Source organism: Haplochromis burtoni, unplaced genomic scaffold (genome assembly GCF_018398535.1).
Source record: "Haplochromis burtoni strain Fernald_Lab_line unplaced genomic scaffold, NCSU_Asbu1 Contig_383, whole genome shotgun sequence".
Taxonomy (NCBI): Eukaryota; Metazoa; Chordata; class Actinopteri; order Cichliformes; family Cichlidae; genus Haplochromis; species Haplochromis burtoni.
In genome coordinates this window covers 333,393-352,440 of record NW_024582744.1, presented here as the reverse complement: position 1 = coordinate 352,440, position 19,048 = coordinate 333,393, and the positions used below count along the sequence as shown (strand labels likewise).

The 19,048-nt window shown below is 39.8% G+C and overlaps 1 protein-coding gene across 5 annotated transcripts in view; it reads left to right on the top strand.

Moving 5' to 3' along the window:
- arhgap36 (Rho GTPase activating protein 36) overlaps nt 1-19,048 on the top strand; it is a 76,127-nt gene that overhangs the window by 46,490 nt on the left and 10,589 nt on the right. For 4 of the 5 annotated variants that reach the window (XM_005946861.2, XM_005946863.2, XM_005946865.3 and 1 more), the window contains 2 exons: nt 6,152-6,220; nt 17,720-18,033. In XM_005946861.2, coding sequence (XP_005946923.1) covers nt 6,152-6,220; nt 17,720-18,033 — 383 coding nt within the window. Of the gene's footprint in view, nt 1-6,151; nt 11,086-17,719; nt 18,034-19,048 lie in introns of all 5 variants that reach the window. The other variant, XM_042212642.1, reaches the window with a different exon arrangement.

The window sequence follows — 19,048 nt, the reverse complement described above, 5'->3', positions numbered from 1 at the left end:
CTCACAAGAGAGGAACCTTCGTAACGCATATGTTACCCATGTTGTGAGTCACGTTTTATGCCCTTACAATGTAAATACACTTTAGAGTGAACACTTGTTTTGATATTAATGCTCCAAGAAAATCTACTTTTAGCAGACAATGTTTCTAATGTGTCACACATCCTGTGAGACTCCCCGTGCTCCGTGCTTTTGGGAAATCTTGTTCTTCTCTCTTGTTCATATGTGTGTTTGTCCCATCAGGTCAGGGTTCAATTAAACAGTAACGTTAATGGGAAAGATGACTAATTCACTTTATACCGTCTGTTTTCTTACTTGTTTTTGCCCCCCACCCCCCCGTGGTGATCACTACTATCATGGTAGATGTCCTTAGCATATGTGATTTTAATGCTCCAACATAAACTTCACAAATATCCCACGTGGACGAAATAAACTTGGCTGCTTTAAATGCCTTGTGTTCCTGAAAAAGAGCCGGCTTTGATTTAGTGATGTTGTAAACAGCAGACTCACTGACCCAAACAGTTTCTTCCAAGATACGTAAACCCAGTGAGAGCGAGACGGCGTGCAGCTTGTAAAACAGCTCACATTCATACTTTCCTTGTTTCTTTATGAAGTCAACTTTTTGGGTAATGAGCAGCAGCAGCAGCAGATGTGAAGGACTTAATTAACCGGAGAGGTTTGTGTAAGAAAAGCAGAACGTAAATCGATTATTTAACCTAACAGACTGTTTTATTTGTAGTAAATGACCATATAAGTGCATGTGTAAATGAACTAAAAGCTCACAGTGTATATATGCCTAAAGGTGATGTAATACAGTTATTAATACACTTAATCTGGAATAAGAAAACCGGCTGCTGCCATCTATGAAAAACTGTGACGAGCTTAGAAAAGCTCATTTTATTTGCCTTAAAAATGACTCCTTCAGCTCTCACACATCTCAGTCACCAAGATTCTCTAAGCTCCAAATTGGATCAGTAAAAGTTAAAATGGCTGTCATTTTTTGTGTCCTGTGAGACAGTTTCCTCGGCCCGTCTCACAGACAAAGTGCTCTCTGAGTAAGTGTGGGAATATTCCTCCTCGGTTTCTCCCCTGGGCTGTAATCTCTCCAGGCCACCCAGTCTCAGCATCACCTCCCGTTGCGCTCCCTCCCTCCAGTCCGTCTTTTGTTGCTTTTTTTCCCTCCCCATCTCCGTACGTGTTTTCATTCCTCGCGTTTCATCTCACTTTTCTCTCTATGTGCCCGCTCCCTTTATTCTCTGGGTGCTTCATCCTGCTGGAACTGAAGGACAAATCGCTCCCATAAACCTTCTCCAGTGTGCTTGTACAGTTTGTATATATTCCACTCTCCATTTATTTTCGTGTGTGGCCCCCGTATGCAGGTATTTGAATGTTTTATGCATCACAAGTGTGGTTTTTAGTTTTGCTGGCAGGGTCCAAGGAATTCTTTGTGAAGTGTGTTGGTACTTGAGTGACAGATTTTTCTCTTATTTGGTGTGGTCTGGAGTTCATTCTCATGCCCTGTTTTATGAGTCGCTGCTCTGCAGGGACTGCAAACTAACTCTCTCTCCACTTCCTCTCGTTTTCCTTCCTTTTCTTTTTTGTCCTTTTATTACTTCCCTGGATCATTTCAGTCTTAAAGCTCTTGGCTTTTTACCTGTAGTTGGATTTGTGCTTACGATCCGTAAATATTTATTAAACCAGGTGAGCATCTTTGAGATGATGATTTTCTAGTCAGGTATACAGCAGCAAGATATAAAAAGTTATGCATTAAAAAGAGTAAAAACTTTCAATGCTTTGATAATCTGAAATATATGAGCATGGGCTGCTTCACTGGTTACTAATTGTTAGTACTGGGTTGGTCTGCATTGGACTTCAGAACTGTCTTAATTCAACAAAATGCTGGAAACATGGAAACATTGACATGACAGAATCCCACAGTTGCTGCAGATTTATGGGCTGCACATCCATGATGCGAATCTCCTGTTCCACCACATCCCAAAAGTGCTCTGTTCGCTTGAGATCAAGTGACCGTGGAGGCCATTTGAGTACAGTGAACTCATTGTTGTGTTCAAGAAAGCAGTCTGAGATGATCTGAGTTTTGTGACATGGTTTGTTATCCTGCTGGAAGCAGCCATCAGAAGATGGGACACTGTGGTCATAAAGGGATGGATGTGGTCAGCAATAATACTTAGGCTGGAGTTTAAATGATGCTCTGTTGCCTGATAAAACATCGCCTCACTAGCCTCAGTTCTCTTTTCTTAGTTGACAGGAGTTACACACTTTGTGGTCTCTGCTGCTGCAGCACATCCCTTTCAAAGTTTACCTTGTTTCATTTTCAGAGATGCTCTTCTGCATACCTTTGTATGCACAAGTAGTCATTTGAGTTACTGTTGCCTACCTTCTTATCACCTTGAAGCAGTCTGACCATTCTCCTTTGGCCTCATCAGCCACCACCCATGTCTAAATGCACAGTGCTGATTGGCTGATATTTGTGTAAAGGAGCAGTTGAATAGGTATACCTAATGAAGTGGCAGTATATAATGAGCATACAGGCAGTCAGTGTAATTAGAGAGACCTGTCACCACGGTGACATGTAGCCATGGTCATGTGACATGGGTGTTTTTAACCACACTTTGGAGCAGTGTTTGAAACATCTATCAACCCATCCCCAGTGTCAGTTACTTGCCTCTGTGTTTCCTGCTTATGTTTATGTTAATTTTACATTTGGTTCCTATGCCTGCAACACATGAAAAAAAGAACACCACAGAGTAAAACATTGCTTAAAGTATGGGCTGTTCGAGGCAATTGACTCATATTATTGCATATTATTGCAGCCATGTTCATTGTGCATGTATGATCTGATGATTTTTAAGGCTCTAAGAACATAATTAAGCAAACCTAACAATCGGCTAACGCAACAGCATCTGTCCTGCCAGTATTGCTTCAGTTCAAAGTTACAGTGGTATTACTCACAAATAAGAAGTTAAAAAAAGCACACGTGCCTGTTCTGCGATTCCTGAATTATTTTACCAGAAGTCTCGGAGTAGATGGGAAGGATTCAGTGGTCCCTTGCCCTCCTGCATCCGGCACACTTGACCTCAGGGGCTGCAAATATCAGTCAGAGCCAAAAATGGTGAAGAGACAAACAAACAACAACCAAAATGGGATAGTAAACTGGGGTTAGGAGATAAAATCCAAAACAGTAGTCATGCGTCTGTTCATCAGTAATAAATAAAGGTGGCCTGTTTAACAATCAGCTCAGACAAATAGTGTGACATTGAGGTTCTGAATGAATTTAAACACTGTACCTGCACGTCTGCACTTCTTAATCAGCCAGTCATAGATTGTAAAATAGATCTGGCAGAGGTAGCAACGTGCATGAAATGTTTCTGGTTGTTCATTAGGCCTGCAGGAGATTTTAGATACCTGCGATTGACATTGAATGCATCATTTTCCTTGATTTCCTCCGTCAAACATCTTCAGTCGGAATCAGAATCAGAATCAGAAACTTTATTGTCATTGTCACGAGAACAACGAAATGAAGAATGGTCCCCGATCATTGCATCATCCCTAGCAATATCAAAATATAAATAAAACAATAAAATTCAATAAATAAAATAGATAGAATACTTAAAATACTAATAAGATGTAACAGTAAAACATTCACATACATTCCCACACACATGCTTCAGGTCGTGCATAGATTAACACAAGAGTGGCGTGATGGACATTTGGAGCGCAGGAAGGTAGCCGAGTCTTTTAAACATCAAAGCCTGGGCTGTTTATCCCCTCTTTGTTTTTGTCTTGTCTGTCACCTTATCTCCCTGTGAATGTGCATTATGTAATCATACACATGTACATGCACACACTCATCAGTAGCAGATCAGCCTCAGCTGGATGAGGCATGCGTTCAATGGGAGGGGCTGTGTGCTTTGGAAATAAACTTTAATTTCCTGCAGTCATGAGAATTTGACCTCTTTATCCCAGCAGCACACAGCAGTCTTCATCTGCTCCCTGCTACTTTCATTTTTTTCTTATTTTTTTGATTAAAGCAGGAAAAAAGAGGGAAAAGAATGTCCGTACTTTAAAGTGCCACAAACAGGCCGGGCAGCATTACTTGCCATGAAGGTAACAGCAGTGATTCCTTAATAGGGAAAAGGTCTGACTTTGAATTAGTGATTTCTAAACAGCAGCTTTGCTAAAGCAAACAAAGGCTTCGTCCACACAAGCCAGAGTGCGAGGCTGTAGAGTTCCTAAAAATAAAAAATATCCCACTTGTAACAAAACATGCACACCGTCAGATTTTCTGTTTTGGGGATGTAGTTCACAGTATTTTATTTAAAAAGTGCGAAGAGGAAGTAGAAATGTCAGCAGTGGTTGTTTTTCAGCTCTGACTGAAGTTAAGGGGAAAAACCCAGGCAGGGTAAACATTTCATCAGAAATTTTCCCCAAATTATTAGGTACACTCAAATGTTTTTTTGCATTGTCAGTTTTATGAAATTTATGAAAATGAGGTTTTACATCTATCCAAATATGAGCCAAGACCTTTATAGAAAGTGTAGGAGTCTATACAGTCTTTGCATTACAATATAAAGCACCTTAAGGCAACTGAAATGGTTGTTTTTGTCTTTTAGTTGACATAGAGTTTAAACAGAGGTTGTTTTTTTGTTTTTTTTGAAGAAATACTGTCAGGAGCCAAAAAGAAAGCTGTATAGCAATCAGCTATCATGTATTAAGCTAGCTTGCCAGTGTAAGTATTAGGTGTAAAAATTTAAATCGGTAAACAATCAGTAATCTTGACTATAATACGATGATTTCATTTCTTTTATGAAATTACGAGGCATGGTGGGGGGTACGATCGTGAAGCTTTACTAAACAATATCTGTATTTTGGTCACAAATACATTTATGTAAAATATATTTAAAATGTCAAAATTTAAAGTGCATGAAAAAACAGGCGTGTAGTCGAACTGTGTCGCCTTAAATTGAATTTTCAAGGTACATCAGGTAAATCTTTTCTCCATCCTTTTTTCTCGTACTAAAGTAGATTTCAGTCTTAAAATCCTTTTTTGGCAGAGCTCATTTTGGTGTTTTGGCATTTTTTTACAATCACTTATTATCTTCAAAACACTTTTCCTCGATTTATTTACCTCTCTTTGTATCTTACTTATAGATACACACATGCAACAACAAATCTCTCTTCATCCAGCATGTCAAGGGCCATTAGACAGAGTGGGCTATTCCAAAACACTAAACAGACTCAGTCTATTGAAAAGGTTCTGCTCTCGTCTTGGAAATGAGGAAGAGGTGAAAGCAGAAGATAACAAGTGAGACGAAGAGGAAAAGAAAAAGTAAATGTCGTATTGAGGGTGAGCCTGATTGGTGGTGTCTGTTTAAAAGGACATATTACTTCCATGATCAAGGTTATAAGTATGGATTTAATACATTTATACTTACTCCACCACATACCTTTGATATACCAGCCTGGTCTCATTAAATATTCATTAAAATATAATTAATTAGTTCGTGTTCATGTACACAAATCCAAACGAGTGCTGTTTAAAGCCTAAATCTAATTTAATGTCCCAATGAAATACTTCTTTTATATACAGGGAAGCAGACGAGGACAGTCAATAAACCAACAATGTGACAATTTTACATAATGCTGTAACACTGTTAGAAATTTATTTAGTTAAAAATTTTAAATGGCTTTAGTGTTCTCTCCGTGGGTCATGAAACTTGTTCTGAACTTTGTAACTCTTTCCCTGATCAATACACATCATATTATAAAAAGAGAAAAAAATCTAAAACTAATAGAAAAATTACAAAAACTAAATAATTTTCAGAAATAAAGACTTTTTTCTATTTAATACAGACTGCTGAAACAAAAAGCAAATCTACAGTGGAAATGAAGTAAAACTAAACTAATTCACTCTATAGTAAGGAGTACACAATGGATGGATGGACAGATGGTAGTATTTGGGTTCATGTACAGATAAAAGCTGGTGATGGGCACATCTCATTGATGTACAACAGTAACAAAAGACAGACATCCCAGACCGACTGTGACACAGACTTCATTGTTCAAACTAAAGCAAACACATACTTGAGCACCACAAACTGTATTGACTGTGACCTTTTCTTTCTTCCCACAGAAACTCACAAGCGAAGAAAATCTCTGCGCAGGAAGTTTGACTCCTTTTCAAAGGAAAAGAAAGAGCGAGGTGAGTTCATGAAACCCCAAACCATAGAAGTGGGTAAACACGATCCCGTCTGCGGCTATAAACTGTGAATGTGTTTCCCCACAGGCTGTTACGCTAAATGTTATCGTCAAACACAATGTCCCTTCTGTCCACTGAAGCTACATAACCACATACACCACTGGAGTCCAGTGGCTTTTACCACCACTAACCACTAATGGCCACACATACTTGAAACACTGTTTAAAAAGAACAAGTGGATCAGGAATGAACTCTAAATCCTGGAAGTTTCACTTAGCTGGTGCTTCATTGTTTTTATAACCGCAAGTGAATAATGAACGAACAAACTGCAAGTTTAACTTCTTTAGTAGAGCTATAATTATCATCTACAATATGTTTGGGATTTTTTTTTGCAACAAATGATTACATTTAAACCAAAAACACAAAGAAACTAACAAAGTCAGACTAACAAAATGAAGAACCCCATTTAGAACACATTATCTTTTATAATTGTGTTTTTCTGGGTACAAAAAAGGGATTTGAATCTGGAACTTTTGGATATTATGGATTGGTTTTTGGATCTTTGATCTACATTTGTGGCATGTGTGCTTCCTCACACCCCTCTTTTGGAGTATTTAGTTAAGTCCATGAAAGCCTGCTCTTTTGAGTCTGAGTCCACTTGGCCTTCGGTGTGAAGCAGTATGAAATCTGATTATTTTTGCCGGATATTCTCCAGTTCTAAACGTGATTTCCATTCTCAGCAGAAATGGAGGGAGGTTTCATATTTCTTCAAGCCTTTGAATTTTCTGAGGGGACCCGTGTCTTTCTGCTTTGATTTCCTCCACATTTCTTTTGAACTGCCACCTCGCCATTGTGGTTAAAAAGAGTAAAAGATATACAGAGTCTCATCTCTGCAGATCAAATAATACTTTTAATTTCCTGGGGCTATGGTGCTGGCAATCTTTTTGTTAAGCAATGCGATAACAACACTTTCTCCAAGTCAAAGCATTTGCTGTGTTGGATGAGACGCTTGTATTTTTAACATGCTGCTCCGTTGTTTTTCTTGTAGACTCAAGCCCCCTATTTGGTCATCATTCTCTGCCTCTACTTTTTATTGGCGCTATTCATGCGTAGCACATCATTCGACTGAGATTTTACAAATTACAGTGTACACTACAGCCTTGGAAACAAAACATCGAAGAGCTTATGGAATAATCACACAGAGGCCTTCTAAGGTTTAGACCATTAAGGACTTTTTCATAGCCAGTAATCCAAACCAATCAACATGGTAATGACTAACCTTATGTTGCAGATGGGCTCATCTCAGATGTACGAAAAAGTCCATTTTTGGTGTCTCCTCCCTGTTATATGATGGCGTTTGAATGTGCCAATCAAGGACCCTCAGCGTTTACGTTTATTGAAGACAATTTAACCTTCATCCTACCCAGTGCTCATGTTTTTATATTAGTGTTGTCAGTGTTAATCTCGTTAAAATGACGTTAACGCCATAACTGCATTAACTTGGCAAACCTCGGTTAGCGAGTTATGGCGGATCGTCCCACGCACGGGGCAATCCGCCATAACTCGCTAACGGCGGTTTGCCGCGTTAGTTTATATTAGCAATAGTTTATATTAGTCTAACCAAAGCTCTCCTACTAACCAACTATAACCCAACTTCACTAACCCTCCAAACATCACTGATATTTGGTTTTCCATCTTCATTTACTTCCAGATTTATAGCAACTTATAGCAAAGTTCTAGCTAGCTAGCTAGCTGGCTTCCTGTCAAGGCCTCAGTCACACAAACCCAGAAACCAATCAGCGATCATTTTATAACCTCAAATAGGTGGCATAAATAGGTGTGCATTCCCCAACTAGTTAGCAAGTGATTGCCGGCTTTTTGCTGTTTGCGATCAATTTCACACTAGCAACTGCCAGCAACCACTACATAATTTCCTCTGGTAACCAGCAGTTGCTGGGGGGGATGGTGACTGGCATTAAGGCCAGGTGTTAATAGCACTCAGGGAATACATAATCCCAGAGGAATACACACTTTTTGCTTAACGACCAGTGGTTGCCAGATGTTCACCAACTGGTCCTTAGACCTGGACCGTGTTACTGGGACCAAACTTCTAGCCCCTCTAAACATCATAGATCCTTTTTTGTTTAAGGATGACTAGATGTTAAAGTTTATTGTCACACCTGGGAGTTGAGCCACATTAATCTTTTTATTGGAGCTGAAAGAATTTGGACTGTTTTTAACTCTTAATGGTGTTTCACTGTTTGTGTTTATGGAAACTGAAGCAACTTTTTAGACCCTGAAATTGCCAGTAACATCAGACTAGAGAAGCAGATAGTTTGCTTGTTGAACAAAACAAATTTGAGGCTTTTTGTACTTCTCTGTATTGATTTTTTCATTTCATCTTCTCTTTGGCTTTCTTTGATTTGCTCCTGAACTTATTTTCCCTTCTTCTTGTGTTTTTTTTCCTTCTCCACTTCTTCTTTCATCTTCCTGCTCTAACCCATGTGACAAATCAGATGTTAGCATGACCTCTCAGAAAAAGATGTTCTCTTTTCTCAGGTGATTATCGCAGAAGGGCGAGATACGAGCCAAAATGCCCAACACTACACAGCACATGCATTGACTGGCTGTCTACGCAGCTCTTTAAAGCCTGCCTCCAGCCTTGTACACACAGTGACTTAGCTCTAGTTAACCCTGCTAATGAAAACACAGAACATTGGGACCTGGCAGCTTTCCTGCTGGCTCTGCTCCTCTACTACTAAAGGCAGGACTGCGTCAAGTAACGGATTACAGAGTGACAATTGTGATCTGCTTGACATTCGTGTATGGTTGATCATAATGCAGTGAACCAGTAGTTTCTATGTAATTTTCCCAAGCAATAGTTTAAACTGTTGATTCCTAGGAAAATACTTTACAGAGGACAGCCTGTGTTTTTAAAGTCTAATGCTCCAGGAGGTTGGATATTATCACCCAGCTGTTCCTCTGCTAAATATATCCACTCAGTTTTTTTAAGTAACAGATGTTGACCCGAGTACCAGACATATTTAGGGAGAAAAGAAAGGAAATTCCTGAACTGTAACTGTTGGGTCTGTGTTTCCACAAACCCCGCTAATTCTAGAGACTTATTCATCATGAAGAAAACAAGACAGTCGATCGATCGATTATTTGCGCAAGGGAGGCCTCGTCTGTGTAAACCACGATAATGACCCCCAGATCTGACCTCCTCCTGCTGCCTTTTATTGAGAGACAGTTCACACAAAACACGTCAGAACAAAGCCACGCCCCCTTGGTTCTAAGACAAAGCATTTTATGTATATGTGTGAACTTCTGTAAGAGTGTGTGTGTGTGTGTGTGTGTGTGTGTGTGTGTGTGTGTGTGTGTGTGTGTGTGTGTGTCAGACCTCCTGCTGACCAAAGGGTCGTAAACCCAGGAAGTTTACATCAAAAGAAACAGATCTTTCAGATAGGATGTATCTACAATAAAACCTCCCCCAGCACAGAGTGGTTGGAGAGGTGGTCAGGATCAAAGGAATGGCTTTGATCCTACTGCTTGAACTAAGACTGTACAAATTTAAGAAACACAATGGCAACATTCAACAATTAGACTTAACAGTAACACTTTGACACAAGCATCTCCCTTCCTGGCAGATTTTTTTTTATCAACAATTCAGCACATATTAAGACACATTATAAAAAGAGATATTTTGGTTGTAGTTAGTGCAGTGTTTTAAATGATTCTAATTCAGTCTTCTGCTTTGGTGATGGTGGTGTATTTGCTGGGTTTCTATCTATAACTTGAAATTACTCTAATTTTGTTGCTGTTTTTATTTAAGTGAAAGCACACTTGTGCATTGTGTGTAACTGAAATCTGCTGGGCTGATCTGACAGAGTTAATAAAAAAAAACTTAATTAAATCATGTGTTCTAGTTGACATAATACAATTATAATTAAGTTGTTCTAACAGTTCTGTTTTTGGTGAAGATTCCTCTGTATTCATATTTTGTTTTTCAGCTCTTAACGTTTATTTAACCAGGAGATGGGACTCTTGAGATTTAATATTTTTAAATTTGTGGAGGGATGGAGTGGAGCCAGTAGTCAGTCCAAGATTCTTGCACAAGATTAGCCCAGTTCAGCAACAGTTCAGTCTCTATCTTGTAGGTTTATCACTGATATGTTTCTTATTTGCCTCCTCAGTAAAATCAAGGACTCAGTGAACATCTGCTGAGCTTCTGTCTACTCCCTTCTTTTCTTGCTTTCTCTCAGCATCGGACTCATCTTTACTCACTAGTGTTAACAGTCTGGAAAACCATAGCAGAATTACTATAATGCAAATAGCTAGAGAATTATAGACTTGAAAACTCAAATTTCTTATTTCATATTATTTACATCTGTGTGACTTCAAATATATAACATTACTAGTTAATGAGCCTTGAGCCTTTATGAAAGAAAACATGTAGATACTTTTCCCACTACTTCACAACCCTCTTCTAAACGTCTTGCTAATCTGGCTGCCCTTCTGTGAGAGGCAACACTTCCCTGCTGCCACAGATAGCTATTAAATCATCAAGTGTTTACTTTAAACAAGCAAACGCTTCCAGTGCAAGCTGCTAACCCCATCACAGTTGGCTTGTGATGCCAGCAAACATGGCCAAATGTCAGGAGTGACTGTACCTCCAAGCAGACGTCAGGACTCAGGACTGAAGAGTAAGCCCCGGCTTACAGATCAAATACAGCGTAAGGCACATCATCAAAAGGTGACATCTTTTCAGTGGATAAAGCCCATTCCTGTTGACACGCAATGTTGTGTTTCTTTGTGTAGTGTGTTTTCAGAGAAAATCAGTTTCAACTCAGTGTGTCATAAAATAAGAGGTAAATATGATCATTACTGTTACCATTGCATGCTGTATCATCAAATTATACATGCTTACAAAGCGCTGAAGATTTTAAAAAGTTCCCGAGTCGAACTGTCTGTCAGACCTCGCCATATGTTGGGGTTTATGTTTTACTTCTTTTGGGGGCAACTGTTAATCATCAGCACTTTAAAAATAAGTACTTTGGTGTAATCTTTATTGAGATTTTAGACTCTTAACTAGTTTGACTATAAAAATATTTGTATGACTGATCCAGGAAAAGTCTTTGAATGAGTGAATGATTTGGATTTTTCATGTTCTTTACCAACAATAAACTATTTTAAATTATACCGTACTTACCCAGTTTTAAAGAGTAAAGATCTCCTTTTTATTTAGTGCCTGGAGGAGAAGAGGCTGTACAAACTGCAGAGTGAATCCTTCATGTAGTAAACAGCTAGCATCTAGTGTTGCCAAGAAACTGCTGATAAGATTTTTCAGCCTAATTTGATCATGTTTATTAGCTGGAATGGGTTGATATCTGTTTAGCAACCAAAAACAAGTTAGCGTTTAAGTGAATGGTGACCTGCTGTGTAAACAGCTGTGTAATACTTCACAATCTGTTGCGCTAATTACGTGTTAGCTCTGCTCTAGCTTGCACATGTGGCCACAAGCTAATAATAGCTGGCAGCTAGTCAGCAAGGCACTTATCAAAGGGCTGCTCACTACAAAACCTTAAAAACAGGTGTTTTATTTATTTATTTTATTTTATTTAGAGCTGAGCAATGTTCCCTCTAAACAAATTTAAACAAATCTTCATGATCTGTGTAGTATGTTAACACTATTGGAAGTAAAAATAACTTGAACTCCAATTTTGAAAATACAACTTTCTTTCTTTTTTAAATGTTTTTTTTTTATAAAGCTCTGACTTGTATTATGAGTGTGAGTGTGTGGTCTGGGAGAGAGTCCTGTAACTCTGTCTGCAAAATACAGTATATAATGACCAATGTTGCCCAATTGATTACCCTGGCATTTCTCCTGCGGCGTTGCTATCAGTGTGTGAAGAGTGGGAGAAGAGGGTTGCATTGACAATCCTCTTAATATCACCAACCATTCCCATTTTATTCCGGTGTATCCGGTGTTTGATGCCAAACAAATTATTTGTGCCACTCCAAAAAACAATTTCTGTCCACTATGAGATAAAGGAGAACAACAGCCTGATGCAGGCCTGACATGAGATGTATCACTGCTGTAACACCTGTAACATTCAGCAGTCGCCTCATTGTTCTGACGCACACAACAAAACTATTGACTACACTACACACTAACTACACAAGATTTGCGCTAAACGTCGCAAATGTCTCACATCTCAAAACACCGCCGTCACTCCTAAAATTTCCCGCTTTCTAAACAACTAAATGCCATGTTTTGATTGGTCGACATGGTACATTTTTACACCAATAGGAAAAGGTGGGGTTTTTGTTTTTGCTCACAGGCGGGGAGTGCTTTTGAGCGTTTTCCTTATAAAACACAGTTTTTACTGTTTCTTCCCACAGTAAATATAAATGATAGGAAAAAAAACCTATTGCATATATATATATATATATTTTTTTATCATAACTCTGGTTTTACGTGGCCTATCAACACAATTTAAAAACTGGTATAAAATCCACATTTTTTCCGTCAGTTGTTCCGTCTGTCCTGCTCACATCTCCAATGGTTGTACATGTTGTCATTAACGTGGCTTCACTCCACATCAGCCACATAAGGACGCTGTCATAGCCTGTCAACAACGTTGATTAGCTGCGTATATACGAATGTGAATCGCATCATTGGCTGGACTATGGGATAAGGTGGCATCATTCTAATCCCATAGAGGAGCAGCCAGTCACTCACTGGCTAACACTGCAAAACAGAATCGTTAACGTTTTAATTTTAATTTCAATTCAGGTTAGACTTTTTTTTGTGCGCAACACAGATTTTCTGTGCGCAGAGACCGTGCCAGCAGTGTGCAATTGCACATGCGCGCAGCTTAGAGGGAACATTGGAGCTGAGTAAAATGTGAGTATAAATTAAATGGAGAAGTTTTGCTCACTCCCAATTTTGTCTTTTGGTTTCATTAAAGTAATGTAAATAGTAATTCCTCCTTTGATCTGAGCAATGCAGCTCTGCAGAATAAACTCCCCACAGAACCTGAGTTATTTCAGGCTGAGTCCATCCTGCATCCTTAAGCCCTCACAGGGCATCCTGCCAGTCTGATTTGCCTCTCTGACCTGCTCGGGACTCTCCGGGTGAGACTGTGCACGTGTGCATCCATGTGTTTCCATTCAAACAATCGTTCACGATTCTTGAATGTGAGTGTGTTAAATAGATAGAACCTAAATAATCTTCTTCCTGTTTCATGTGTGTGAAACACATGTCAGCTCAGTGGACCGCTGCTCCTCCACACTGAGCAGAGTCGGCTGAGGTGGTTCAGGCATCTGATTCGGAGGCCTCCAGAATGCCGAGGTGTTCCTGGCATGTTCTATCACGAGGAGGTCCTAGGGTAGATCCAGGACACCCTGGAGCAGTTACACATTTTTGTGTGGCTACATCTGGTATACTCCTGGGCACTACTGACAGAGAGCCAACAAGCAGTTTTTGTACCGTTTGGTGTTTTTTTCCCTCTCATGCACAAAATATCCAGATTCTTTTTAGGCGATGCATCTTTTTATCATGAAATAACAACTACATTTTGGCTTTATCACTTTTTGATCCTGATCAAAGAGTCACCAGACTGAATGTCTAACTGGGCCTTCACTAAGGTGGGTGCCAGATAAACAGTCTATGCTTAACCTCGGGAGTGGACTGATGTAGCATAGTGAGACATTTACATTTTGAGTTGATATGTCGAGGATGAAACTGACGACAGTGACCTCACTTGTACCATGTTTACCTGCGTGAGCGTGTCTGCAGTAAGCTCGTATCAGTCTGAGTTTGATGTCTGCTGTGTGGCTGCTCTAACAGGATTATCCTGCTCCCAACATTCTGTCTATTCTTACACTGCTTGTCTACTTAAACCTCTTATCCGTTGTGCGAGGAGCTGTGCGATTACGGCGTTCACAGGCTAACAAGTTCATTTCATCATCGCCTATAAACAGAGCCTTTAGTTGCCTTGATTCGATTTATCAGTCATTATCTCTGCACTGCTGTAAGCATCCCTGTAATCTCTGCTCCTCCAGGTTCTCACACTCCCGAGTTCCCTCAGTGTTTTGTTAATAACAACTGTGCATTTTAATAAAGATCTGCATCGAGCACTAAAGGCATGGCACACACAATACCTGCATCAGGGGTGGGGAACTCCAGCCCTCGAGGGCCAGTGTCCTGCAGGTTTTAGATCTCACCCTGGGTCAACACACCTGAATCAAATGACTAGTTCATTACCAGGCCTCTGGAGAACTTCAAGACATGTTGGTGAGTTAATTTAGCCATTTAAATCAGCTGTGTTGGATCAAGGACACAACTAAAACCGGTCCTTGAGGCCTGGAGTTGCCCACCCCTGCTCTACATGTCACTCCTATGTAGTGTAATAAGAGGGAAACAGGCCTTCTTGGTGTTTGTGCTGATGTTGGGGCTTTAGCCTATCCTGTGCACTGGAGAAGACAGAAAATGTTTGATTATTTCAGTTCAGGCCATCTATGCTGTCCTTCTCTTTCATGTTTCTGCAGCAACGTTTGTCTAACTTTTCAATCAACTAGTATTGTACCTACACAAATGCAGTACTAGATCTGAGGCTACAAGTCTTGTCTTTTGGAGGACTGCACACAAGCACATCTGCATTGGTTGTGTATTCACAGACCATTGTAATGAGTGTTGCTTCGATTTACGTGTGTTGTTTGTGCTGATAGCCCATCACATCATGTTATGGGAATATACTGAGAGAGTGAGGTTGTTTCATTTGACATCAAAGTGAAGTTGATCACGACAGTGATTGTTTACCCTGTTGTGTGTGTGAATGAATATCAGTCACTAACATGGAACTTGGTTCATGCTATTTGCTAATCAGAGCTTTGTCAGCGTCATTAACAGTATAATAGATGGACATTGCCACAATGACATCACCGAGGTTTGTGAAATCCCATTAAATCCCTGAGCTGATGTTTTTGGCTGACCACTTTATCAGTTAGTGAGTTAGTTCAACTCATCAGCCAATGAGCTGGATCATCCTCCTTTCAGTATTTTTATTTTCCCGCTGACTTCTAGATAACCAGAAGTGCTTCTGCAAGTAAACTGGCTTTACTTTTCAGACCTGGGATGTACGTCCATCTCTCTGCTGTATATTATCAGCTTGCCTTGTGATTCGTTGTCTACTATGACTGCAGCACCGGCAAACATATTTGCTCTCCCATACATTAGACAGGCCCATCTCAAACTTTTAAAGTAACACATACACTCCTGTGAAAAGTACACCCCAGCGATTCAGCAGCTTGTAGAGGCGCCTTTAACAGCAATAACTTGAAGGAATCATTTCCGTTTCAGTTTGTGAGTCTCTCACGTCGTTGTGGAGGATTTTTTTTTTCTTCTTTACAGCGTTGCTTCGGTTCATTGAAGTTTACATGCATGCATTTAAGGTCTTTCTTTACTTTTTCAGCCATTCTGTTGTAGATTGGCTGTTGTGCCTGGGATCATTGTACTGTTGTATGATTCAGTTTCAGCCAACTTTTAGCTGCCAGACAGATGGGCTCATATTTGGCTCTAGAATACTTTGGTATGCTGAGAAGTTCATGGCTGAATAAACAATTACAAGGTGCCCGCGGCCTGTGGCAGACTGCTATGTAAACACATAGTGAGTGAAGAAGAAATACTTAGTAGGGCTGTGCGATATGACCAAAATCTCATATCCCGATATTAAAAAATCTATCGTCCGATATCGATATAAACCACAAAAATGTAACATTTTCTGTAAATTCTGTGAATCTCGGGCAGCTCAACTTGCGTGAAGTGTTTCCAGCTGCGCGTCATGTACCTGGAGTTGAGCGTTTTAACTGATGCATGAAACGATACATTAGACATAAGTTGTAACGTTTTCTTTGTGAGTATTTATTACACGGCGTGCTGCGGTTTGCCTGTTCTAAAGTTTCAGTCTAAGGTTTATTTTTTAGCACCTGACGGCTCTTTTTTGCTTCTCATCCGTAAATACTCTGCATCTTTCACGTGATTCAGTTTATTTTGAAAAGTCTCAACAGGATCTTGAACTTTATTGTGAAAGGTTTATGTGAAAAATAAAGAAGCAGATACGCGGTGGTTTTACCGTTGTTGTTGCTAACAACAATGCATAAAAACAGGCGCTTGTCTGTCGGTAGTGTGGTTATATAAAATATAAGAGAAAGAGAGAACTTTAAGAAACTAATATAGCCACTGCAGTGACCATCAAAACGATAAAAAAATGTTGCAGTAAACAGTTTATTTTGCAACACCACGAAACAAACGATAGCGTAAAATGAAACGATAGACGTTTTTATATCGTCATCCGATATATATCGTTATATCGAACAGCCCTAATACTCAGTGCATCATGGGAAGCCCCCAACACCCTGAGCCTGATCACCTGATCCAGTCCCAACTATGTACTTTATCTAAAGGAAAGTTTTAAACCTAATCTTTAAAGACATTTTTAGAGAGAAGTTTTCTCCTGGAAACCAAACAAGTTGCACTTGTTCAGTCTTTTTCTAAGTGTACTGCCATAAACCTACATATTTAACATGCTAACAGAGGCCTGTAGAGTTTGAGATGTAGCTTTTGGATTTTTGGAGGGTTTGTTTGAGCACCTTCCGACCTCAGGGCGAGTTTGCTGGAACGTACACTCCTGGGAAGGTTGTGTTAGCCAAAGTAAATGCTTTTATAGGGGCACTGTAACACCAAGGGTGTATTTGGTTTTCACAGAAGCGCACAGAGTTCTGTGAAAACTTTAAGATACCCGAATGTGTATATCGATGCAGCTCAGCTTTCCAAAACAGCCAATTGGTTAGGGATATTTATTATCCCCTAACCAAGGAATTTTGCTTTTGTTTCAATATCTGAAAACATCCCATATTTTAGATCCATTTTCGTGTTCATTTGTTGTTTCACAGCATCGCACAACACTGGTGCAAATGTTGCAGAAACCAGGCTTCTGTTGTTCGCCCTAATGATGAAAGTCACATCATCTTCCTGTTTGGATCTCAGATACTATCAGCAGACAAGAATGTGTAGTATAAATAAATTACGACTCGCTGGAGGCTCCAGTTCTGCTCCAAATATGAGTTACAATGTTAGCGCATTCAGATGTATTTCTCTGCAGCTCTGTTTGTACAGGAGAACAAACAGTAAATCAGACAGATGCCGTTCTTATGCATTTTAATCACGTTTCAAGACAGTTTAGAATTTGTTTTAGCTTTATTTAGTACAAAAAGAATGTGTTCAAGTGAGGACGAGTGATATAATAATATTTAACACTTAAATAAGGCATAAAATAAATAGCCCTAATATTATTTCCCTATTTTTCATCCATATCGTCTATTTGGATATTCTGGGCAATATGTTTGTTTTCTTCTTTCTACTTCATCCTTGTTTTCTCTGTTGTTTTTATGTGTTCATCATTGCTGGCAAGAAAATAAAATTTTCTCCTCTTTCCTCAGAATCGGCTCCCAAGGCCTTTGGTATCCCGCTCTCCCAGGTCATCGCCAACGACCGGGCCTACAAGCGGCGGCAGGATGCTCTGAAGGAGAGCAGGCGCGACTGCCTCGACCTGGAGGCGAGCGTCCTGCGATTCAGGGCAGAGAAGCGTCAGTTCTTCAATGGGAGCAGACCTCTGGTCAGCTCCTCGTCCATCACAGGAGGAGGTCCGGGCTCGCCGTCTGCTAACTCTGTGGCACCGGCGCCAATTTCTGACCCTCAGAACAAACCGCTGTCACCCACGTTTCTGGATAACACCGGACGAGGACAGAGAAGGGTAAGATTTCTTTGAGTGACAACACACGCACAAAAACAGTGGACATGTGTTTCTTTCTGCCAGATTTAGTCTCATTCACTGTGAGGATTACATGTACGTGCTGTACTCAAGGCCTCCACACTAATCTCTGAGTGCATTTCTAGCTTTTTTTTAATATTTCCACAGCAGTACGTTTGTAGTAAAAGTGGTGTGTGCACCTACATTTCTGTGTGTTTGTGTGTGTGTGAACCCGTCTCTGCTAGAGGCCATTACACTCTGTAATTTCTTTTCATGCTGATCTGGAACCAGTGGTTATGTAAAGCTTGTAATGAGTATGATTACAGCCATATAACTGTAATCGAACCTGAACCAGCTATCGAGTGCAGGCGATAAGAGTCGGTCATTGAGGTAAACAGCACACACAGCGCTGCCTCAGTGGTAACATTTGATAGAAATGAGACTTTAATGTGATTCTGATGATTATCTTCATTACTCGTTATGAAACATGCATTTTTTTGTGTTAAATTGTTCTTTTAATATTACTCTTTATAGTTATGTTCTTGGTCTACCAGGTGTTTTTTTTAAGGTGCTATATAAATAAACAATGATGATGATAAATGGTTATTTATTGCTAATCTGGGAATGGATTGTATTGTATCATAAAAAAAATCATTTCTGTATAAAACGTTTTGAATAATTTCTGTGGAAATCTGCCTCCAGTCATCACAGGCTGCATCTTCAGGTCAGATATATTAGTGATCAGTGGGAGCAGGCACTAAATCTACTAACACAGTGTTTGTCACCAGGAAAGGCCTTGGTATGGAAATCTCTCTGCAGCGAGCAAGCTGCTGATTTCCTTCTTATTGCCTGTTTTTGAGTGGCTTTTGATACAGCTTTTGGAGCAACTGTGGGCATATAGAACAGCTACATACATCTCTACATACAAGTGCATTTTACAGGCAAAGAACAAGTAACAGGCAACTCTGAGCCTTGTAATCTTGCATAAATGTGCCACTTTATGCCATACCATAAATAC